This window comes from Podarcis tiliguerta, assembly GCF_965153285.1.
Source record: "Podarcis tiliguerta genome assembly, chromosome: 11".
NCBI lineage: Eukaryota > Metazoa > Chordata > Lepidosauria > Squamata > Lacertidae > Podarcis > Podarcis tiliguerta.
The window spans coordinates 1439593-1464956 of record NC_139544.1 but is presented as its reverse complement, the minus strand read 5'-3'; the positions used below and the strand labels follow the sequence as shown (position 1 = coordinate 1464956).

Genomic DNA, 25364 nt, shown 5'->3' with positions numbered 1-25364 from the left:
TGCCAGAATGAACTTTTGAATGTTGACAAAATTTCACAAATATTTCTGGTTGTGAAGCAGAACAAAATCCATTCTACACCTTCCTGCTTCTGGATTCCCTGTTTTTCAAGGAAGTCAGTATGAATTGTATGATAATCTATATTCTAATCCTGCCATAGAAGAATCACACACCAGAATCCACTAAACAAGTGGATTCTGATCTTTGACTTAATTAAGAAGTCAGATGTGTTCAGTGATCCCCATGCAAAATACAGTCATACCTCGGGTTAAATATGCTTCGAGTTGAGCGCATTCGAGTTGCGCTCCTCGGCAACCTGGAAGTAACGGAGCGCGTTACTTCCGGGTTTCACCGCTTGCGCATGCACAGACGCTCAAAATGATGTCACGCGCATGCGCAGAAGCGGCGAAAAGCAGCACGTGCGTGCTCAGACGTGCCGTCGCTAGTTACATTTACCTCTAGATGCGAACGGGGCTCCGGAACAGATCCCGTTCGTATCTAGAGGTACCACTGTAGTTGTTTTAAGTGATTTCAAAACAGCAAAAAGAATGTAATGTCAAGGGGTTTCTCACCAATTGGAGAGGTTTAATGTATCGTTATTTTCATTTGTTTTATTTTGTTGATTATATTAATATTAATGCTGTATGCAATCCATGAAGCCCCACAAGAAATGCCAGTGGAGCCTTTCATTGAAAAACACAACCCCTAAACTTTGCTACTGTGGAGCATCCTATGTTAAATGCTTTGTTGTCCTTTAAAAATGATATTGAACAGGAAATTTATTTTATGGATTTTTTATTCATCTCTTTTTCAGGCTCAGAAGTCATGGATAGAAAGAGCATTTTACAAAAGGGAATGTGTTCACATCATACCCAGCACCAAAGACCCCCATAGGTATGGCATGGCTTTTGTCGATGAACTTGCTTTTCATGACAGCTTATACTTAACCTATTATATTTCATTGGATCTTGGCTTTTGATACCTGTCAGAGAAGAAACAGCTCTATTCTGGTAATTGCCAGGCAACAAATGTTATTAAACTAAGATGGACACAATATGAATTTGAACATAATGTAGCTCTTTAATCAGGCCTTTGGCTAATTAACATTCTATGTTCTTTTAGATGTCTTTGTGGGAGTATTGGTTTGCTTTTGTTTTTATTATGTATTTTGTGTTCTAATTTTGAATTTTTATGTTGTAAACTTCCCTGTGATCTTTGGATGAATGGCGGTATACAAATTTAATAATAATAATTTTCCTTTACCCAGGAAAATACTTCAGGTTAGAGATATAGCTGTTCTTGCATGAAAAACATGAATGCTAACAGAAAATACATATACAGTGGTACCTTGGTTTGCAACCATAATCCGTTCTGCAGGTCTGGTTGTAAACCAAAACAGGTTGAAACCCAAGGCGTTCTTTCGCCAATGGGGCCTCCAAAAAAAATGGTTTGTAATCCAAAAAAAGAGACACGCATTTCTGGGTTTGGCGTGGTTGTAATCCAAAGCGGTTGTAATCCAAAGCGGTTGTAATCCAAAGCGGTTGCAAACCAAGGTACCACTGTATTCTGCATTATAAGTAAAATATCTTTTTAACGTAATACAGCCTTTGAGAAGAAGTTGGGACAATATTTAAATGACCATTTCTTACCATTTTCCATTTCTTAAAAGTGTAATTTTTCTGAAGTATCATGGAAATTTAAATGTTTTCAAGTTCTATTAGCCCATAGTGGCAAAAATATTTATTGTATCAATTATTTCAGTTTGTGTAAGCTCATGTTTAAGCTACTTGAAATCCCTGCAATATAACCTTTCCACGGTGTCACCAAGAATATGTGAAAAGGCTCTCTTGCAATGATTTCATGTAAGTTAAAGACATGCTGCTGTACAAAGGCTGGTGCTGAGGGCCATTGTTGCAGCCTGAAATGGCTTTGGGGTATGTCTTGTGGATGTTTGCTTGCAATAAGACAAAAACAGTTGTACAAAGGTAATTTCATAATCTGGATATGCAGTTCATATACAGCATTCCAAAGTTACCTTTACCAAGGTAAAGGTACCCCTGACCATTAGGTCCAGTTGCGGACGACTCTGGGGTTGCGCACTCATCTCGCTTTACTGGCCAAGGGAGCCGGCGTTTGTCCACAGACAGCTTCTGGGTCATGTGGCCAGCATGACTAAGCCGCTTATGGTGAACCAGAGCAGTGCACGGAAACACCGTCTACCTTCCGCCGGAGCGGTACCTATTTATCTACTTTCACTTTGACGTGCTTTCAAACTGCTAGGTTGGCAAGAGCAGGGACCAATCAAAGGGAACTCATCCCGTCACGGGGATTCGAACCGCCGACCTTCTGATCAGCAAGCCGAAGAGACTCAGTTGTTTAGACCACAGCGCCACCCATGTGGTACTGGTCCACAATTTGGCCAATAAAAGGTGTCACCTTATTGCCTGTGAAGAGAGATGAGGAACTGGTGGGCCTCCAGATGTTGAACTCCACAAGATGGAATTTCTAGTGCAGTAGCATCTAGAGGGCCATGGTTTCATTTGACATTTACCTTTGAGCCTGTGGACATAAAGGAATGAAAATCAAAGTTGATCTGCATCAGAGTGACCAGCCATGTGTACCTTTGAATAGTACTATCTTAAAGAGAATGTTGGCGGGTATAGCATCTCCAACAGGGATGAGAAAAGCTCCACCAGCACCTTTATTAAAGTTATTGTGGAGTTCTGTGTGGTTGTCTTCACCTATCTTTGTATCCTAACTATGTCTACTGAGAGGGAAACTGTTTTGAAGATTGAAGTGTTTTACTTGAGTAGCCACAATGGCTTAATTTAATCTCATCTGCCTCTTTGTGAAGAAATACAAGTAATTTTTGCTTGATGCCGTAGGTGTTGCTGTGGGCGCCTAATAGGTCAACATGTGGGACTTACTCCAAGCATCTCCATTATTCAGAATGAGAAGAATGAAAGCCGGCTTGCTCGAAATGACATCCAGTCAGAGAAGTGGTCAATCAGCAAGCACACTCAGCTCAGTCCCACCGATGCTTTTGGAACCATTGAGTTCCAAGGTGGAGGTCACTCGAATAAAGCCATGGTAACTAAAACCCTCATAATTTGGACCAGAACATGGTCCTTACTTCATAAGTTCCTTACTTCATGTTTGCTTTTATTTCTCTCTGTGTGTGTGTGTCTTGGGTGCACATTCTAGGGAATGGTGCAGATTATTCCGCCATGTACATTAGCATCACTGATGCATTACAGAGTTGCATCAGTAATATGGGCAGATTCATGTTTCCAAGGAGCCTTGCAACCTAAAAGGTAGCCAGTGGGGGAAATAGCAGTGGGGAAGAGGGAGAAACATGGGTGTGTGGGATATGTGGCCAAGAACCACAGCTCAGTCACAAAACAGATGCTGTACATGCAAAGGATTCCAGGTTCAATCCTTAACATGTTCACGTAGGGCAGGGGAAGACTGCTCTGGATCCACAGCCAATCAGGATTGACAATACTGATCTAGCTGAACCAATAGTCTAACTCAGTAATTCCTAAATGTTTTTCCAAGCATGTTTGCAGTTAGGCATGGGGCTTAAGTGTAATTATATTGGAATACAATAAAATCAAAAGGAGTAGAGAGCCAATACATGGCCTTCATTTTCAGCAGTGTTTCCATGTTTCTGCCCTCCGTCTCTAGGAAGGCATCTACCTTGTTCTTTCCTAAAATTGAAAGGCAAGTTCTAATACAATACAAAAGACTCTGCTCAGTTTTACAGTGAGCTCATGTTCAATAGGAAGATGTTTCACATTGTTGGCAAACAGTAGTTTTTGGAGATAAATGTGAGCCTGACGGCTTAGAATAAAGTGACCCCAGAGGACTAGATACTGTTGCCAAATAAAATAAATGTTTTATCAGTTTTGCTGATGGGTGAGCAGCAGATCAACTCCCACTGCTTTCTGCAGTAAGAAAAAATGTAACAGAAATGTATTGTTTATTAAAATTGTTATTCTTTAATATAGAAGAACCAAATTCTATCTGCAGTGCAGTGTGTCACATTTATTAAATGAGGGAATGCTTATTGTCAGACTTCCAAGGAAAACATCAGGCACTGTTAGATACTGATGTAACTTTAAAACACAATGCAAACCTCCATGTGTGGTTTTATAATTTTTCAGCTTATCTCCATAAAAGTAATTTGTTCGCTTCACAGAAAGAAGATACTTTGCTCTTTGCTTCGTGTTCACTTGAAATTTATTTCTATTGATTATCTTACTAATTTTCAAGTTAACATGATAGCTTTACTGAAGGCTGGCCACATTACCTGGTAGCATTTGCCTGGTCAGTATTTTTATGGTTAAACTGCAAGCTTCTGTTCAAATTTCCTTGACATTCATGCTGTCTACAATGCTGTGTAGAATAACTGCTAATTGGCAAAAGTAATGAGCCCCATAAAGAGGCATTCAGGAAGTTCAGGCCAGCTACCTACAAATTGAGACATATAGAGTTTGACTGACATAGTTTAGGAAAAGGCATTACTACTTTTTTCATTCCAATAGTTATAAAATTTTATTTGAAGCTTAAAAAGCCAAATTCCTCAAACCCAGAAACTTGTCTTTCAACAACACAAAATCACATGGCAACAACCCTTCATTCTCACTGAAGCTTGTTAACCTTGATTACCCCATGTCAAGGTCCCTCGCTGCCCTCGGCTTCTGACTGCAGTGCTGCAGGCATGAAGAGAAACAGTTGGGCAGGCCTGGTACTTGCTCCTCTAGCAAACATTGAATAAACTCTTTCTGCAATCTAATACTTTCTGACAGCTACCATGTTTGAGAAAATCATTATTAGAGCTAGACATTGTGCACTGAACTTGCTCATCCATTTCAATATAATTTAGTAAACTCGAGGCCACAACACTCCATTTATTATTATTCTCCTGTAAGCTGTAGTGTTAATGGTGTTGCCGGTTCATCATCTTCAAAAATAATGTGCCACAATTGTGAATTTTCATATAAGTCAAGCCATATCCATTCTGCTTCATCAGTCCACTGTAAACTACAGTTCAGTTTTTCCAGTGCAGAAGAAAGAAGCCACTTTCAAATTCTTACCCTGTTTGATCCTCACAATATTATGAGATAGACGAGACTGAGAGTGGTTGCATTTGGAGGTAACAGCAAACTCTTCCCTCTCTCCAGTTCCCCTTTGTTCTAAGTCCAAGAGGTAGATCGTGATCTACCGGTAGATCACTGGACGTCTGTGGTAGATCACTGGCTCCCCCCAAAGAAACTCAACCAGTTTGGCTCCCCTAAAAAAAGCTGAACAACTTTGGCCTGAGCCACCCCCCAAAATGGTGCTTACTTCCTTTCCCCAAAAGCTCAACAACTTAGACCTGAACCCCTAAAAAAGGGGGTAGATCACTGCCAGTTTTTAACTCTGTGAGTAGATCGCAGTCTCATGGGAGTTGGCCACCCCTGTTCTAAGCCATTTGTTCTAAGCCATCAGATAAAAATGAAAGTGAAACCTCTTTGTGGCCACGTTAGAGGGAAAGAGTGGAGAAAGGAGTTTGAGAAGCTGAGATTTGCCTTGGCACATCCACATAGTTTATAGTTTCCTCTGAATGCAGCCAGTGACTTGCTCAAAGCAACTTGACACAGAGACTCCCATGCTATATGAGTTGTAAACTCTCCTGAGTTCATTAGCAAGTTGCTCCATGACTACTGTGGAGTGAGCTGAGTAAGTTTTGCCATTTTTTAGATCAGTCTGATAACAACACGTGGGCACATCACACTCTCTGACACAGGCTCATGCTTGGCACCTCTCTCTCTCTCTCTCTCTCTCACACACACACACACACACACACGAGAGAGAGAGAGAGAGAGAGAGACCACACATGTCTCTTCCCCCCACCTCTCTTACACACTTTATCTCCCTCTCACAGTCTACACAAACATACATATGTTTTCCTCCTCTCTCTCAGTTTTGACTCATGTCTCAGGTTTTAAAAAATACTAGAAGCGTACATTAAAAAGAAAAAGAAAGGGGGGGAAAGGAATCCAGGAATCTGTAGATTTTGGTTCACCCTGGGGGCACCTAAGAAGGCCTTTGCAGACAGCAGGTCTGCCAACCCCTGGAAAATCAACTAAGCAAAATCATCTTACTCTCATTGAGTTTGTATTTTTCATTTTATTTGGTTAAGTAGCACTTCTCTTCAAACTATATGTTAACAGATGGATTTTCAACCAAATGCTTCTGAGTTCTGGTTCTGTATTAACTTCCACATAAATTCCATTGTACAGAAGTTCAGTAAAATCCTAATGAATTATTCCCATGTCTTTTTAATTCATGGAATGATGATGCATCTCGGTCTTTTGGCTAAGATCAAGTGTAAATATTCCAGCCGCATGTCTATTACCAGCTTCTCGTCTTCACTCTTTGCTTTTGTTTCAAACCAATGCCCTTCCTTCTGTAGTATGTGCGTGTGTCTTTTGACACAAAGCCTGATCTTCTTCTACACTTGATGACCAAGGAATGGCAGCTTGAACTCCCCAAACTTCTCATCTCTGTGCATGGAGGTCTCCAGAATTTTGAACTTCAGCCAAAGCTCAAGCAAGTCTTTGGGAAAGGTCTCATTAAAGCTGCCATGACAACTGGAGCATGGATATTTACTGGAGGAGTAAACACAGGTAACAATAACCTGGCAGAATGAAATCCCTGGAGCAGATGGAATTCTTTCTATGGCATAAAAAGCTTTTTCATGGTCACAGGATCCTGAAAAAATCCTGTCACTGCATTAAATGAAGCAGACAGCATTATGTTCATTTAATACACTTCTATCTAGACATCATTCAAACTAAATGTGGCATTAAATACATGGTTTGCATTTAATATATATGTTTTTAAAAGTGCAGATTTTCTTAGCAGGATCTAGATAGGGATAGGACTTTAACCCTTTCCCCAATCCTGAAAAAAAATCCCACCTCATTACCAATTGCATTGGGAGGAAAGCTGCTATTAGAAAAACCCACATCCAGCAAGCCAAGTCAAGCCTTCACTGCAGATTGTAGTTAATTAGAGCAAAGCAAACTGTAATCCCTGTTTCAGACCTAACTCCAAGCCACAGATTGTGGTTTGTTTCTTCCCTGGGCTGGTGGAGAGCAGCAAAGCACGTGAGATCATCACATCCACCATAAGCCATTCATACTGGGCCATAATTTCCTTTCCCCCTCTTCAGTCACATCTTTTCTCTAAGCCAAGGCTGTGTAGATAATTTAACTATAAAGCAGATTTGAAGCATGTTTCCCCCCTCAAAGAATTCTGGGCACTGTTGTTTGTTAAGGGTTGCTATGAATTGTAACTCTGTGAAGGTGCCCAGAATTCTTTGAGGGAAACAATATGTGCTTTAGTCTCTGTACCCAGCAATTTTTTTGTGAAGGCAAATGAGCAGTGGAAGACATATACAAGGCTGCAGTTCCTCTGTTCTCTCCAGAGCTTCTGCATGCATGGCACAGTGGGTGACTTTCTCCCTTTTAATTTTCAAGACTTATTCCAGTTACATAATTTGTTTTTAAGACTCAGTATTTGAAATTTTCTATCACAATTTTTTTTAAAGTATAGAATCACAGAACTCCTAGCATTTTAGAAAGGTAAAGTTATGCTTATTTACTGCTACTTATGTTTTGTTTTTACTGGGGGGTTATTTTGATATTTTGCCATAATCCATACGTTACAGGAGTTATTCGGCATGTTGGGGATGCACTGAAAGACCATGCCTCCAAGTCAAGAGGGAAGATCTGCACTATTGGAATAGCTCCCTGGGGAATTGTAGAAAATCAAGAGGATCTGATTGGCAAGGATGTAAGTCTCTAGATTTCTTGCAGTGCATTGCTTTGCCAATATGTCCTTGAAGTCTGGGTTTTTCAGATCTTTTGGGCAGGGCAAAAGTTGTGGGTGTGTCCTCTGTGCAATGTGCCCCTGCTCTCTAGGAAATTGTCAAGGTGGCAGACCTGAAAAGCAGAGAGAGGCATGGAGGTTGGTAGATGAGCTGTGCCTTGCTCCCAGGTTGATAGCTGCCCTGCTGTCATGGAGAATGAGGGTCTCAGGAAAGGAGGATGTCACTCTGAGGAAGAGGGAAATGATCATTTAGAAAGGACCTATTCTTATGCCATTGCTACTACCTAACATTGCTATGCAAACAGTCAAGGTTTTCTCCAAAATATTCTGGGAGCTGTCATTTGTTAAGGGTGCTGAAAGTGGTTAGGAGACCCCTATTCCCCTTCAATAGCTACCAAGCTACAATTTCCAGAGTGGTTTAACAGTTCATTAGATGTTAATAGACAGTCCCTCTTCACAGGGAACTCTTGAGAACTGGAGTACCATGAGGGGAATAAGGGCCTCCTAACAACTCTCAGCACCCTGAAGAAACTACAGTTTCCATAATTCTTTGGGGAAAGCTATGAATATTTAAGGTGGTATCAAGGTGCTTTAAATGTCTGGTGTGAATGTGGCCCAAGTCTAAAGCTCCAGCCACTACACCACTCACCATGCAAATGTGAAAGTATGAAAACATGGAAAGTATGGATCCTAATTAAATAGGTATTTTGTTGCCAATGACATTATGTGGATGCCGCAAACCACCTCCATGCATGAGCAGCACCAATCACATAATCCACATCTGTCTGGACGTATTCTTACTTTTCTGAAGAAAATAATGGAGAATAATCTTCTAAGATTGTCTCACCCACATTCACACACCTGCTGCCAGTGTTTATGCTTTGCATTGATACCTGCAGTTGCTGCCTGCAAGCAAGGCTGAAAAAGAACTTTTCATTAGTTTCCTTGAAGCCACTCCGTTTCAGTTCTCTGATGGGTTTAACACAGGGATAGGCAACCTAAGGCCCAGGGCCCAGATGCGGCCCAATTCAGTGTGTTTTTACATGAGTAGAATGTGCCCTTTTATTTCAAATGCATCTCTGGGTTATTTGTGGGGCCTGCCTGGTGTTTTTACATGAGTAGAATGTGTGGTTTTATTTAAAATGCCTCTCTGGGTTATTTGTGGGGCATAGGAATTGGTTCATTTTTTCTCTCCAAAATATAGTCCAGCCCCCCACATGGTCTGAGGGATGGTGGACCGGCCCACGGCTGAAAAAGGTTGCTGACCCCTGGTTTAACAGCTAGGTCCTCTGCTTCTATGATGGAGAGGAACAATAGTATATCTCTCCTTCAGCAAGAGCACTGCTTGATTAAATCAAGGCTATATCACCAAGGATGAAATTCAGTAACAGTGTACTTGGAGCTTATACAAATAATTAGTTCTAACATGTTCTGTAGGGATATGATATGAGGTAATTTTTGCTAGAAAATATTGCCAGACACCTGGCAGAGAAACATATAATTACTAGGAACAATGATTTATGCAGCAAAATCCAAAATTGTATTCTTTTCCTTCACTCTCTTGTCACAACCTGGGTACATTGTGAAGGCACATGTCCCACATGCTCTGTGTTCACCAGGTGAAAGTGTTTCAAGATCACGCATGGCACATGGAGAGAGAGCCCAGGGTGCCTGGCTCACAATCCTTGAAGTAAAGAAAGCTTGGAATAGAATGATAATTTGCTAATGGAAACTGAAACAAACTGGAAACTGATTCTGGAACAGATACTATAGACTAAAGCAAACTGAAGCATTTATCCAGTCCCTAAATTTAGTTTATAAGTTCTGAATTGTGTCTTTGAGTGGTGATCATACTGTATAATTAGTCAGTGGCTGAGTTTTATATATAATGGCTACTTACCAACCTTTGCTTATGACAGTTCAAGCAACTGGTTTTGTTATCTGTACACAGCTAAGGGAGGCAAAAAATTAGCACATGAATTGGACACACAGAAGGTGTGTGCAAGTATGCATGCATGAGAATGATATATTTTAAAGTTAAATGTGTTTCTCTCTGTTTTATCCAGATTTGAATTGCTATTTTGTGTTATGTTTCGCTAAATGTTGTGATGCTCTTGGACAGTGAGGGGAGAGAAACAGAAAGAAAGCTACAACTGTGTAGGCTCCTGTAGTCCACTATGGTGGTCCAATATGTTTTTGTTTGTTTTTTACTGTTATATTAAATTTGCTTAGTAACATAACATTATTATATGTATGCTATAAAACAAAGAATACAAAACAAAATTCATTCATACTACAATGCATAACTACATAACATTAATATATATGGTTTCCAAAAAAAGGCTTACATAACAAAATCAATTCAAAATACCATCCGGTTTACTTTTTTTCCCCTCCCCCCCCCCCCCATCAGGCCTTCCTTCTTCATATCTTTATCCATGTACACAGTTTGTTCATTCGAGCTTGTATGTTAGGGTTGGCTTCCCCTTTTTCTATCCAGTTCCTGTAAAATTCCCATTTATTTGTGATTCTTTGGCATTTATTTTCCCATCTATCCTCTGCCACTATCTGTGCGAATATTTCCAATTGTGCGTATTCAAAAACATAATCATTCCATTTTTCCATATTCCATTTGGCCTTTTCTTTCCATCCCAAAGCAATAACTGGCATTCCAGCTAAAATCATAATCTTGTACAACTCTTGCTTATTACTTTTTACTTTGTTATTTCTCAGTATTCCCCAAAATAACAAATCCCTATTAACTTCTATGTTTATTTGAAATAATCCAGAAATTACCTTTATAATCTTTTGCCAATATTCCTTAACCAGATTACATTCTGGTGGTCCAATATGGTTGAAGAACTAAGAAAATTGTGTCTCATGACTTGCCCTGGTCCATGGGGTCACGAAGATTCGGACACAACTAAATGACTAAACAACAGCAACAACTTGCATGAATAGTCTGATTTAGGATCTTAAGTTGCTTTTACACCCACCCCACTTTGAGCTGCTCTTTCAGCAGTGTCTCCTCTTCAAATATTAGACATCTGTCAGTCAAAGTTCTTGCAACATGTTTGGGCACTGCTTTTAATGGCTGCAACAGTGATGCCTGCAAGTAAGTGATCTTTACTGCAAAGCTGCTCCCTGATCTTTCTCAGGTGACAGCTTCATAGTACTCACAAATGTAATCACAGGCCTTTGATGGTACAGCAGTGCCATGGGAAGAAATGGCAGAGAAGTGACTCCCATGAAGAGCACTTAAGAAGGCATAGTTCTGAAATCCCATGCATGCATGTTTGAGACTCAGTGGGACTTACTCCTAAGTAGATACACATAGGATCAGCCTGCATGTTATATCTCAGGTAATTTTAATATGTGGTACATTCGGTGCATGTACCCGTTGAAATCTAGTTTTTTACAACATCAGGTTTGAATGTGCTTTCAGACATAATTTTTGAAATCTATCTGGTCCTATAAATGTCATCATTGTGATTCCTTTCCATTGTGGTTTTGAGTGTTGTCTGAGGATAATAGTTGGAAGCAATATTGCCATTCAACTAGAAAGTGAAAACAATATGTGAGTTACAAGAAGCCATAGAAAAACAAGACTGGATCTGCTAGTAGCTAATTTTTTCCTGTAAACAACCATAATAAAAAAATCTTACTCAGCCTTCTTATGTTCTTGGAAGTAAAATATACTTCAGATTTGGGATGCTTCTGTTAGACTGATAAAACAGTTATCCAAATTGAACTTTGGTCCAACAATATTTATTATTATTAATAATAATAATAATACCCCGCCCATCTGGCTGGGTTTCCCCAGCCACTCTGTGCGGCTCACAACATAATATTAAAAATAGAATCAAACATTAAAAAGTTCCTTAAACAGGGCTGCCTTCAGATGTCTTCTAAAAGTCAGATAGTTTTTTATTTCCTTGACATCTGATGGGAGGGCAGGTGCCTCTACTGAGAAGGCCCTCTGCCTGGTTCCCTGTAACTTCGCTTCTCACAGTGAGGGAACTGCCAGAAGGCCCTCGGCGCTGGACCTCAGTATCCAGGCAGAACGATGGGAGTGGAGACGCTCCTTCTGGGCTGAGGCCATTTAGGGCTTTAAAGGTCAGCATTAGCACTTTGAATTGTGCTTGGAAACGTCCTGGGAGCCAATGTAGGTCTTTCAGGACCAGAGTTATGTAGTCCCAGTGGCCACTCATAGTCACCAGACCTGCGCCTCCATGGACAGCTGTGAGTCCAAAATGACTCCCAGGCTGCGTACCTTATCCTTCAGAGGCACAGTTATGCCATTCAGGACCAGGGAGTCCTCCACACCTGCCCACCCCCTGTCCCCAGAAACAGTACTTCTGTCTTGTCAGGATTCAACCTCAATCTGTTAGCCGCCATCCATCCTCCAACTGCCTCCAGACAGTTGGTGGACAAGCAGCGGCAAGAACAGACCCATCTGCTTCATCCAACCAAGTCTCTGTCACACATGCCAGGTCAACTCCTTCATCCACGATCAAGTCATGGATGGCAGTGGTTTTATGAATCATTGACCTGGCATTGCACAGCAGCACCTTCAGGTCATGTGGGTCTCCCTTGCTGATTCCAGTATCCATCTGATGAAGACCATACCCGGAAGCAGGGATAGTCCTCAATATTGAACATGTAGGAGCTAATGTGGTAAAAGGAAAAGAAATAATCTCACTGTGTTTCTCATAATTGAAGTGCAACAGTTATTAGGGCAACATTATGAACTAAGGCAAACAATTCGGAGAGTAGCAGTTAGTAAGAGGGGCACTGACCACAAGACTCAGTTTGAACCCCCTCTTGAGCAGTTTGGAAAACACCTTGCCTTGATCTGACGTAGGGAGGGATAGATATGTCTTTTTCTAGTCTGTGTCCATTTCACATGTGTTTATTCATAAGTTCATTCCATAATTAAATATAATATTACTGCAGGTCAACAAATGAATAATGGAAGTGCTGATATTTCTAACATGATATGTCAGCGTAGCAATGGATCTCATATGTACAGGTCCAAATTTCCGAATGTCTTTAAAAACTCTTTTTATGGTGAGAAAACAAATATTCATATATTGAATTTGGCAAGTACTGGCAAAAATTGTTTCAGCAACAACTTGTTACCAGCGAATTACCTCTAGAACATCCTTTATCAGGAATTTCAAACCATGGTTGCATTCTCTGCTCCCCCCCCCCCCCGATGTACAGGTGGTACGGCCATACCAAACAATGTCCAATCCAATGAGTAAGCTGACGGTACTCAACAGTATGCACTCTCACTTTATACTGGCTGATAATGGGACCACAGGAAAATATGGTGCGGAAGTGAAACTTCGCAGACAGTTGGAAAAGCACATCTCACTCCAGAAGATAAATACAAGTAAGCAGCCTGCTTTCTACATTGTTCTATAACTGTGCACTGGGATATATCTGTTCATCATCATCAGGCCTCAGTAAAGAGTTTCATTAGGATCAGGCCACAATATTGTACAGGCAGGTTCACAATCAAAATTCTAAATGACAATCCAAAGAGCCGAGGGAAAGTTTAGCAGATGATAGGGTGGGGAAGGTGATTGTGCTATGCGTATCTAAAAGCTAGAAGCGTCTTGGCAGGAGAAGATTGGCAGGCAATGGTAAACTGAAAAACAAGGCAGAATGTGACAATGCCCAGGATCCAAAAAGACTATGGAAATAATCAAGCTGTTCTTTTCCAGCTTCAGGTCACTTTGTGAAGTACCCAGATTTAGGAATCTACTTGTCATGAGGTCAAAAGACAGGCCTCACCAGCGAAGGCATCCTTCCATGCCTTCTGCTTGCTGGCTGATGCTCTGTTTCAGGCAGCCATACTTCAAAGGAAAAGGAAAGGCAGGAATGTGCCTTGTTACTGCTGTATCTGAGGAGTCCTTGAATGGTCTGGGAAAGACAGGTCTCTCTTTCCCTTGGCTGGGAAAGCTAGATGGCCCACTGGCCCCTTTCATTCACCCGCCCCACCCTGTAAGTCTTGCTGTCACCTGTTCCGTCAGCAAGAATTAATGTTTGTTTCCCACCAATAATATATAAAACAAGATATAAAACAAGAACTGTTGGACTTTCAGGACTTGACCCAGTTTCAGCTGAGCCAGGGTGGAGGACTTGCCCTGGTGGTGGCCATCTGCCATGCATGCTTTAGCTGTGATGCTTTAGCATTGCAGGGGTTGGACTAGATGACCCTTGGGTCCCTTCCAACTCTAAGATTCTATGAGAGATTTCAGCCAGTAAAGCTCAGCCAGAGATCCATCTTCTCGAAGCTCCACTCCTTCCAGCAAGCCTTGAGTTTGGTTTGCCCACAAACTCATGCTGGGTTTAAAGGGAATTGGGCCCTGCCTTTTATACCCCATATAAAGTTTTCGGAGTGATTTACAAATAGACAAGAAAAGACAGTTCAAATAAACAATTAACCATAAAACTGTAAATCAAAAACTTACACAAATACAACAGAAACTAAAGTCACTCCAAAGTTAAGCACACATTTAAAAACTAAGATGCTCTGGCTACATAAGCTTCCAGTTACAGTGGCTGCAGTCTGCCTCTTCTAGTTTTTGCAAAATACTTCTCACTATCTCAGAACTGCTTCTTAACCCTATGGTTGTCACAGTACTCCAAAGAGGTAGTTGCTAAGGGTGATGGGAGTTCTTTCCTGTCTCCCCTTCCCTTCCCTGATTAGACCAGGAGATGAATTGTGTTCTCTTGTGGTTGTTGGGCAAATAGAACACTGGGGGCTTTGGGGGGACAGGACTCAGCACTATAGAGTACTGATGCCTCTTTTCTGCTGCCCATGAAACCCATTTCATGCTGGCACCCACTGCACATGTATCAAGAAATGAATACCAGCACCTCATTTATTTCTCAAAAGGGGAACACACTTCTGTTTAGTTTTGCAGTCATGTATTTTCTTGTGGCTCTTAAAAGCTACTGGGAGCTGAAGTGATCCTCCTTTTTTCTTTTCTCCTGCCTGTTGTAAAAGATGGGATAAGGAAAGAAAACAACCAGTAGTGACATCCAGGTTTACTTTATTTGATAATCATGGGAGAAATGAAATGGTAATATTCTCCAGCTTCCACTGCCTCACCCACAGGGGCAATAGAGCAACTTTGGGGCCTGTCATGCAGTAAAGTGTTTCATCTGTGACCTACAGGAATCACCTGCATTTTGTATTACTTTGTATTATTACGATGATCTGACAGTTTATAATGTAGGGCGCTTCTTCTATGTACCTTTCACGTCTCTTCCTGCCTCTGATAATCTCAGCTATTGTCTTTGAAAACTCTGATAAACTAGATTATTGTCTGAAATCTCACACTACACTAAACCAGTTAGTTTCCCAAGTGCGAGGTATTCTTTTTGCTGCCAACGGTCTGAGCTGGCTTTTCATGATACTGCCTGCTCCAATGCCATTTTCATATTGCCAAAGGCACTGAGAGGGATTTAATGGCCAGATGTGCCACATCAGACAAAATTATGTCACCTTTCCCACCATCACTTGCTGCTACCTCTATATTGATATTTGTGTGTAACTTTGTCTACTGTGGTCTCAATGTGGGTGGAATCTCTGCCATTTCAGTATTTCCTCCCAATGTTAGAGAGCAGATATTGCTTGATTGGGTGAAAATGCTTTAGATCTTGACATGGGACATTTGGAAGATGTACAGCTGGGGAGCCACTGCTAAGAGTGAATGTGACATTTCTGCACATTGCGTTCTGGCATGTACTATATTCAGTACTTTTGAAAATTGGAATGAATCCACTTACTTTGTTTCCTAGAGTATGACACTGCTGATTCGTTACTCTTTTCTCATTTCTGAATAGGCTTGGCTGAATTTACATTCCTCATATTGCACTTATTCTTGAAAGATGATAATATTACATACTGCAAGTATATATTCTATCTTAGCTTGATATGCCTGATTTCACAGACTATTTCACAGCCAAATAAATGTATTATCAACAGACCATCTATAGAGAATTCCATGCTAAAACTAAACCAACCATGGTGCTTTTATTACTAAAGTTGTCTGGTCTTGACTACTGACCTTCAAAATGATGTGTTACGCCACTCAAATACTCTTGTGATGTGCTTTCTGAAGTGAGACGTTCTAATCTCTACTTTGCTTACAATGCATAACATGTTAAAACATTGCTCTTGTGCTGAGAAAATATTCAAGCAAGCAAGAAAAAAACATTTGACTGGATCGCTGTACCCTTTGAGTAGATCAGGGAAATTTATTTTTGTGTCAGAGGTGGAGGCATCATCATTTGCATTCTCAGCCACAGTGTGAGCTTCAGACCAGAGATAAGGTAATGTGAGACTGCAAACTGTAGGCACAATGGTTCTGCCACCACTGTTGGAGCCAGGAGGCCTCTGAATGCCACTTGGGGAGAGTGCTATTGCATCCACCTTCTGCCTGCAGGCTTCTCATGGGCATCTAGTTGACTGCTGTGAGAACAGGATGCTGGGCTACGTGGGTCTTTGGCTTGATCCAGCAGGACAGTTTCATGTTCTCATGTTCTATCCTGGTAAGGCTCAGAAAAAAAGTATCTGCAGCAATCACTGCACCCCACAGGATGGGGACCAGGCTGAGTGGCTAGGAACTACTTAGTCTTTGATGAATCGTGGCCTTTCCTGTGTTTGGGAATCTGAAAATAAGACGTGGGTGAGAGCAAGTCAGTGCATTTTTCTTATAGGACTGTAGCCGGTGTTTTCTGTTTGGTAACACAAAGACTATTGTGCTAGTGGACAGGTGGGTTTTAATGCTGCACAACAGGAATTCAGTGCAACCGTTATGCTTGCAGAAACTCACTGTAAAACAGATTGTGCAATCTATTGTGTAACAAAGTCACCAGCAGCCTGCTTATGCATTTTTTTGCACAACAGAGTTCTGCTGATGTATACCACTAAGTGGCTTTAACATAGTGCTACATTGGATACATACAACCCATAGTCTCCCCCCCCCCCAATTACCAGCTGGTTGAATACCGCTGGTAATACCGCTGCCCTGCAAGCTCTGATAAGCTCCTCCCACAGCTAATCACCTGACTCAACAGAAACCCTGCCCCCTCTGACCTTTGCACAGGGAGAGCAGCTAATCAGCCTTCTTCAGCTGCTGCCCTGCAAGCTCTGAACTGTGGTGCCCAGAACTGGACACAGTACTCCAGGTGAGGTCTGACCAGAGCAGAATACAGTGGCACTATTACTTCCCTTGATCTAGATGCTATACTCCGATTGATGCAGCCCAGAATTGCATTGGCTCTTTTAGCTGCCGCGTCATACTGTTGGCTCATGTCAAGTTTGTGGTCAACCAAGACTCCTAGATCCTTTTCACATGTACTGCTCTCAAGCCAGGTGTCACCCATCTTGTATTTGTGCCTCTCATTTTTTTTGCCCAAGTGCAATACTTTACATTTCTCCCTGTTAAAGTTCATCTTGTTTCTTTTGGCCCAGTTCTCTAATCTGTCAAGGTTGTTTTGAAGTGTGAAGTGTGATCCTGTCCTCTGGGGTGTTAGCCACTCCTCCCAGTTTGGTGTCATCTGCAAATTTGATCAGGATGCCCTTGAGTCCATCATCCAAGTCGTTGATAAAGATGTTGAATAAGACCAGGCCCAAGACAGAACCCTGTGGCACCCCACTAGTCACCCCTGTGGCACCCCTGTGGCACCCCACTAGTCACTCTTCTCCAGGATGAAGAGGAACGGCTAAGGGAGCTGGGCATGTTTAGCCTGGAGAAGAGGATGTTAAGGGGTGATATGATAGCCATGTTCAAATATATAAAAGGATGTCACATAGAGGAGGGAGAAAGGTTGTTTTCTGCTGCTCCAGAGAAGCGGACACGGAGCAATGGATCCAAGCTACAAGAAAGAAGATTCCACCTAAACATTAGGAAGCACTTCCTGACAGTAAGAGCTGTTCCACAGTGGAATTTGCTGCCAAGGAGTGTGGTGGAGTCTCCTTCTTTGGAGGTCTTTAAGCAGAGGCTTGACAACCATATGTCAGGAGTGCTCTGATGGTGTTTCCTGCTTGGCAGGGGGTTGGACTCGATGGCCCTTGTGGTCTATTCCAACTCTATGATTCTATGATTCTATGAATACTTGTTACTTTCTCACCTAAATCTAATTAATATTTGTCACTATGTCAAATTTGCTTGAGCATTTCCACTGAACCACTCTGGGCACACATAAAGTAGCAGTGTGGAGCAAGGTGGTCTTATTGGGAGATCAGAAGAGCTTTGCAAGTTGCATCTAAGATGAGCTGAGTGTGAGAGAACAGAATCTCTCTGAAATCTTGTGTAGATCATCCTGTTCCTAATAAAAAACAATACATAAACTATATAGTTTGTAATAATATCACAGTATCATACACGTTCATGTTATTTTGCAAAGTGTTATTTTGAACTTATAACTAGATAATTGCTTCCAGGGACAAATTCTGTATGGTGAACTTGCTAGTCACATTTCCTTTTAATTGTGAACACGGTTCCTAAATCAGAATCATAGGCTACAGACATTATCGTTTGACTTTCTTTAGAACCAGTGATCCAGAGACCTGACTAAATAACTTCGTTGTGTCTGGGTTTTGCATCTGTTTCCGAAGTAAGCTTGGAATGAACTAATCTTGTTTAAATATAAAATCAGTAAGGGATGTTTGTTTGCTGCTGATCTTTTATCAAGTTTTTGCTTGATGATCACTGTCAGTTAAAAGTAACTGATTTTTTTTTTTTATTGTAAAAGCAAGGAAATTCTACAAATTAGGAAGTATCTGCATGAAAATATGAACACTATTCTGCTCTATTAGCAAATGCATTTCTTACATTTGAGGGCCTTTCTCCCCAATTTGATTTTTACATGGAGCATTTTATTCCTTTTGTATGAGTCTTTGGAGTGGGCTGCCCAGGCACTCCTGAGCTGTTTAGCTGACCTGGGTAAACTTACCATTTTGCATGTGTGTGTATTGGGTGTGCACACCCATCCGCTTCATGTATTATCATACTCTGTGCAAATGGCACATGGTGATAATGTGTGACTCTGTCAATGAAGATCAAAATGCTCTCAGCTGTGTCCCCTGGAATGCAGGAGATATCACCTAGCCAACAAGGTAGATCTTTCCAAATGATGTGCATTGTACTCCCCCCCCCCCGACTTTGCATAGCTGAGTCAGTAGTTTCTTGGAATGCTGGCTCCCCACTTTGTCTCTATAGTTTGGTGAGCCCTGCAAATTGGATTCCCAGTAATTCCCACTTCTGGGTCATGGCTGAGGAATCCCCTTTGAGCTTGGTTAGGAGCATGGTTAACCCCCACAGACTGGTGCCCCCTTTTAAGTGAATGGGGAAGGCACATCACTCTACTTTGGGGGTGCTATTTTGATGAAAATGTTGGGCTCTGGGGTGGCCTAAATCCTACTAGATGGGATCTCTCCATAGACTGTCATGTGACTCTTAGCAAATAGCACTCTAGCTTCTGGGGGTCTTGGCCATTTTCAGTCCCTCCTCCCATCTCCAGAATCATGGATGAGGGTCTAACAGCATCAAAAATTAATATCCCTTGTATGTTAGAAGAAAGATAATTGACATCCAGAATTGCAGAGATAATAATAGAAAAGAGGACAAATAAAAAGTTTACATACTTTACTCTGATGTTTCAGGAAGCTGTGCTATTTTTTGCTTTAGTCCTTTTGCTTTAGTCCCTGCATTTTTCCTTTACAAAGCAATGTTTGAATCCTGATTACCAGAGCTGGCCTTTGATACTGGAAAACTGGCTTCCTACAGATATGTTAAATCACGTCATCAGGGATACAATATTTAAATGAGACCGAGCAGCTGCTCTTTGACATTTAGAGCAAACTTGGCAGTGATGTGCCCAGTAATTGCAGAGATCTATGCACCATAGTACAAAACATTCACACAAAATTATCTGATTGCAGGGTGATATAACTCCATGGCAATATTAGTGCAATGTTCTTATTTAGCCCATTATATAGTGGCAGACACAGTCTCCACCCCCAGCACCAAGCAGACTTTTGATTGCTCAGCAGTTCTTAAGACCAAACTGTTAATTATGTTAGTATTTATAATAGCTATTTCTTTTTTTACACTTACATTGATTTCTTGCTTTGTAGAAAGAACAAGCAAGAACTACAAAGAACTGGGAGGTGTATAGGTGTAAGTCTCTGTGGGAATAAAATTGTGGATCATAACTTTTAGTACCTAACCTAATCATCATAAATCAGAAACCAACCAGCAGCCATGCACTTTCCTGTGTGAATGCTGCTCTTTGTTCTCTGTAGAAAGCATCTATTACATTTCTTTTTAGAACAGCTGGTGGAACACAGTAAGCCTGCTGAGAAAATAGAGAACAAATAGTACCTTCTAAATAATTTTTTAAGCGTTGTCTTCATAAGTTTGTGATGTAAAAGTAAGATAAGGGAACAAAGTAACCTTGAAACATTTGAAACAGTTGAACTGTTGTGTGAAAAATAAAAGTACTTCCACCTGCAGCTGGTTAGTGTCAAACTATCCATCTTATTATTACTAATTGGCTAGGGCAACATCTGCCACTCAATGTTTCATAGTGATGGATCTCAAGACAGACTACCCCATAACTAAAAAAAACCTTGATGAATGTCTGTTCAATCTTTTATTGAAAAACATCCAACAACAACAAAAGCAACTCCATAATATTCCAAGACACCACCATTTCTTGAAACCTTGCAAAATTAATATATTTGTAGAGGAGTTGCATGTTTTTTTCATGATGCACCCTATGTGAAACCGTGGTCATGTTAAATAAAGCTGCATGCTGCCATTTCATGATTGGCAAATTGTCCTGGAAATGATGGAGCATGTCTGTAATCAGGGCTATGTCAACTCCATGATTCCATAATCCATATCACAATACACATGCAGAATTTGGTACTGGGCACAGGATTCGACATCCTGAAACTTAAAACCTTTCCTTCTAAAGGTTTGTAGCTCCCAAAACACCGAAAGTGTCTGGGCACACTTAGGACCTTAGGAGGCAGAAGGCAGAAGGGCTTCAAATGCCCTGGCATAGTTGTTTTGCCTTTCCCAAGACCAGCAAAAAAAAAAAAAAAAAAACCAGAATATATGAGACAACATTAAGCAGAAGTGTGCAAAGTTGTTCAATCCACATAATTCTAGCACAGGTTGCAGAATTCAGCTTGTCAGAGTGCAGAGTTCAGGTTGCTTTCATGTAGCTCTTTTTAGTAGATACAGCCTTATAAACAATAAGTAGCATAAGTGCATGTTTCAGCTAGGTTTTGTTGGGCGAATTTTGTTTTCTTTCAAATGTTGCCATCCACTGAAGTCACAAAGGGAAGATTGGTTTACTTTATTAGAACTGTTTCAAATTATGGGGTCTGAATAATTTAGACTATTGCATTGAGTCAAGCAGACAGTAGAAAAGGCCAAGGTGACTACGGATTAGTTCAAAAAGTATAATCCAAAATGACCTTTTATACTCCATATGCAACCAACTCCTCCATATAAGTAAGTATATTGATGTAAATAATGGGCATTGGTTTGCCAAAGCCAAGTGCTTACCATCAATATATGGTATTTTGCAGTCCAGTTCAGGTAGACAATAAGCTAAGCTTATTTTTTATGATTGAGGGTTAAAGTGAACTGGAGAAGAATGTAGGGTAGGTTCAGGTTGAGTGGCAACTTCTAGCCCTGTAAAGTGTCTGCAGTACCTCTTCATGTGACTCGTGGGCTTCCCTTTGTCATCCTATGCCTGAGAATATATGAAGGGGGCTGGGAAGGCAAAGGGACGTTCAGCTGTCATCACCAGCATCTTCTCTGACCATTGCACCTTCATCAAATACATTGGATGCTCATTGACTGATGTCCTGATCTTCCTTTCACAATATCTTCAGTATTTATTCTGTACCCTCGGGTGGTCCCTGGGTGTGTGGTGTGGATCTGAATCCAGGCAATGAACCAATAACAGACAGGCAGAGAGATTATGTGACCTATCAGCAACAGGATCATGCAGCTTTAAAGATCCTCCTCTCCAGTTGGCTAAGCTGATAAACTTCAGCTCCTCAGGGACTCACTGCTACACCCAGAACCTCGCCTTCCTGTCCCACCAGAGTTACTCCTGGCATCATGAGTTCCTTTTGGAATTGGCTGTTTATGGGGTATCATTCTGATAAGACATTTACAGAGTATTTTAAATGCAGCTGTGCCACAGAAAATATAATGCATTTGCTGATCTGGGGAAAACGTCCTTTGTCTACCATGCTGCTCTTTGATTTTAGTCATATCAACACCCCACCATAGCTCCCCTTGCTCAGAACCACTGTGATTGGGGCCACACCTGCTCTCCCCAGCTCCTCTCTTCACAGGCACATCTTACATCCCTTAATTAAAACAAAAACAAAAAACACCAAATTCAAAAGGACATAAAAAGCAGGTGAAAACAGTTTAAAACATTTTAAACAATTAGGGCAATAATCAGCAACAGAAACCCCTAAACAATACCCCAACCCAAGTGTCTGTTCAGCCGCCTTAGCTGTGGAAAAGGCCTGCAAGGCAGGGAGCAGTTCCCCCAGGACTCACTGTCAAGATGGTCCAAGTTTTAAACTGCCTAATTGAAATCAGCTTATTCCTGAATCTTTTGGCCCATTGCCTATAGTCCCAGACCACTTAAGTCCAACTCAAACTCCAGCAAGCAGTCAGCCAATCCTTAAAAGTAAGCTTGATTTCTAAAATAATGTTTCTGGGCCATTTCATCCCATTCTACAGAGCATCTCGGAACCTGAGCCTCTCTGAGGCATCTCCTTCGCATTCCTCATTTAATGATACACAACTGCTCATAGGTCCAGCAAAAACGGGTAGGCTTTAGAGTGTCATTTATAGGATATTGTTAGCTTTAGCGTCTGGCATAGGGTTTTTCTGCAGTAACATAATAGAGGACCGTGGTTTGTCACAATGTTTGCTTCAGGGCAAAAATTGGGAATCCAGAGGATGGGGATTCCTTCCCTTCAGCATTCTGATTCTTGGTAGAAACAGGCCTAGGACTGCTGTGATATCTGCTGCCTTAGGCTGGCAATAGGGAGTAGCCAGAAAGTGTTTGGCTGTCTCCCTTTTTGCATGGCGTGCAATTTAAGCAGACTTCACTTCATCTGACTGTGGGAACAACTCTTCCTTTAGAAAAACAAAATGCGCACAAAGACACCTGCAAACTCCTTGGTGACTCCTTTGTCGCTCTGAGGGCCACCCAGGGAGCCAAGCTGCCAGGTGCCCCTGGGGCAGAAGCCCTGCAAATGCTGCTGTCAACACTGCCATCAATGTGCCCTGCAGAAGTGCAAACTGAATACCTGGGAGCTGAAGCATATCAAGAAACAGGAGCCTCAGGACAAGATTTAATAGCAAATGACTTGGATGGAGGAAGGGAAGCATCCTGGTCTCAATACTATACAAATTATAAGGCTCCTAATACAAGGCATGCAAAAGCACAGAAATTCACAGAGGCAAATAAGTGGAACTAAAGGTCAGAAGGGTCTGTAATGAGAGATCATGGCAAGAAAAATACTCTTTGCGAAAGAAGATTTCGCTGCATCCACAGTGACATTCTATGCTCCTCACTTCAAGCGGCACTTTGGAAATAATAGAATATATGAATAAAGAGAAGCTATTACTATGGAATGTTTTTGTATAAGAGGCAAACATTTCAGTTCGCCTTCAGAATTTCATGTTTCTGAATAATTGTCTTGCTTACATACTTCAAAAGACATGCAGCAATAAAACTGCTAGTACATTTGCAAAGCTGTGCAGACATGGGCTGCCCTAACTTAGCAGGGCCAGTACTTCTGAAGTGTCTAGAAACCAGGACTCCTGAACCAGGGGACCACCTGGGTCCTCATACCTATAGCAACTTTTACATAAATTGTACTTAATATATTAATATTTAAGATGGTGCAGATAATTGTGTTGTTCCATGTGAAAACTGAGTCCTTAAATATCTAAACTCCTTAATTTAAGAAAAAAACAGTCTCAAAGTTGTAGTGAAATTCTAAATACACATGATGAAACACACAAGTCTGCTGCTGAAAGGATCGTCCCCATCCAGATCTTTCCATCGTCCACTCTCTTGCAGTCGTGGTTGCCCAGTGACAGCCAAGAGAGCAGCAGGGGAAGGAGCAGGGAAAATGCATGACATCACGACACCATCTATTCATACATGTTAGAGGGGGAGATTATTTTCCCCAGAGATGCTGTATGTGGATATGGCCAAATTCCACCCTAGTGACTGTGGAGGAGTTCATTATACCATCCTTGGCAAAGTCTCCTCCTCAGCATGTAATCTGGAGTCTAATACAGATGGGTAGGATGGTCACATAATGCTACTTTGTCTGAATTGTGTAGTCCATCATTTCAGTTTGTTTCCTTCTTTTTCTGTATTTTCTTTGATTTGCTGGCTTTGTTTTTGTTTTGTTTGTTTGTTTCTCTGCAGGGATTGGGCAAGGTGTCCCAGTGGTGGCTCTCATTGTGGAAGGAGGACCCAACGTAATTTCCATCGTCCTTGAATATTTACGTGACACTCCTCCAGTTCCTGTTGTAGTTTGTGATGGCAGTGGGCGGGCATCGGACATCCTGGCATTTGGGCACAAGTACTCCGAAGAAGGAGGGTGAGTTACTTGCCAGAATACTTTGTGAAGATAAATCCTTCTTTGGAATCATTTGCATTCTGGTGTTGATTTATTTCAGTAACAGCAGAAGTATTAATTGGGGATAAACATTATAGCTGATTATTAATGGGCAATGCCACCTATCAACATAACCCATAATTCTATAATCACTTCAGTGAAGACGCCAATATCATGCATGCTTTTATTTTCTTCTGCCTGACTGGAGGTTTAACTGTAGCTGGCAGGTTAGAACTACTGCTTGAAGCAAGACCGTTTTCACATAGAAAGTCATCCTTTTATATTATTTGATATAATACTTCTTGCTGACCATTCCCATAGAATACACATGTTGCTTTTGTGGTTCTGGTAACTGGGTTATTAAGGACTGCTGATATTCCTGTAGGTCAGCTACCTCCCTTATTGCCCCACTCTACTGCTCTGTGGAGCCAAATGCAATACAGTCTTTCTCTATTTACTAGCAAATACTGCATTTTTATGTGAGTGTTTCTCTTCATACTGTTCAAGGTGTTGCAATGGGATATATCCAGTTCTGTAATTAAGATGGCCAAAGGCCAAACCTTTGCTCTAGAAACACTAAGGAGATGTCCTGCAGAGTTAAACAGGGCAATGTATGCTAATCCCCTGAGACCTCTGGTGACTGTGGTGCAGAAACTCCCAAGTAGGATTATTGCCAGCAAGCGTTGAATGCTGTGCTTTCTGTGAACAAAAAATAGTATAATATATTGAGCACCAGTTCAGGATGTTCTCCTTCTGTTCTTCCTTACCAAT

General features: G+C 41.3%; 1 protein-coding gene across 14 annotated transcripts in view; it reads left to right on the top strand.

Moving 5' to 3' along the window:
• TRPM3 (transient receptor potential cation channel subfamily M member 3) overlaps positions 1-25364 on the top strand; it is a 387333-nt gene that overhangs the window by 263163 nt on the left and 98806 nt on the right. For all 14 annotated transcript variants that reach the window (XM_083403305.1, XM_083403294.1, XM_083403299.1 and 11 more), the window contains exons 2-7: positions 813-892; positions 2884-3088; positions 6459-6672; positions 7719-7843; positions 13106-13277; positions 24401-24575. In XM_083403305.1, the coding sequence (XP_083259431.1) occupies positions 813-892; positions 2884-3088; positions 6459-6672; positions 7719-7843; positions 13106-13277; positions 24401-24575 (971 nt within the window). The remainder of the gene's footprint in view (positions 1-812; positions 893-2883; positions 3089-6458; positions 6673-7718; positions 7844-13105; positions 13278-24400; positions 24576-25364) is intronic.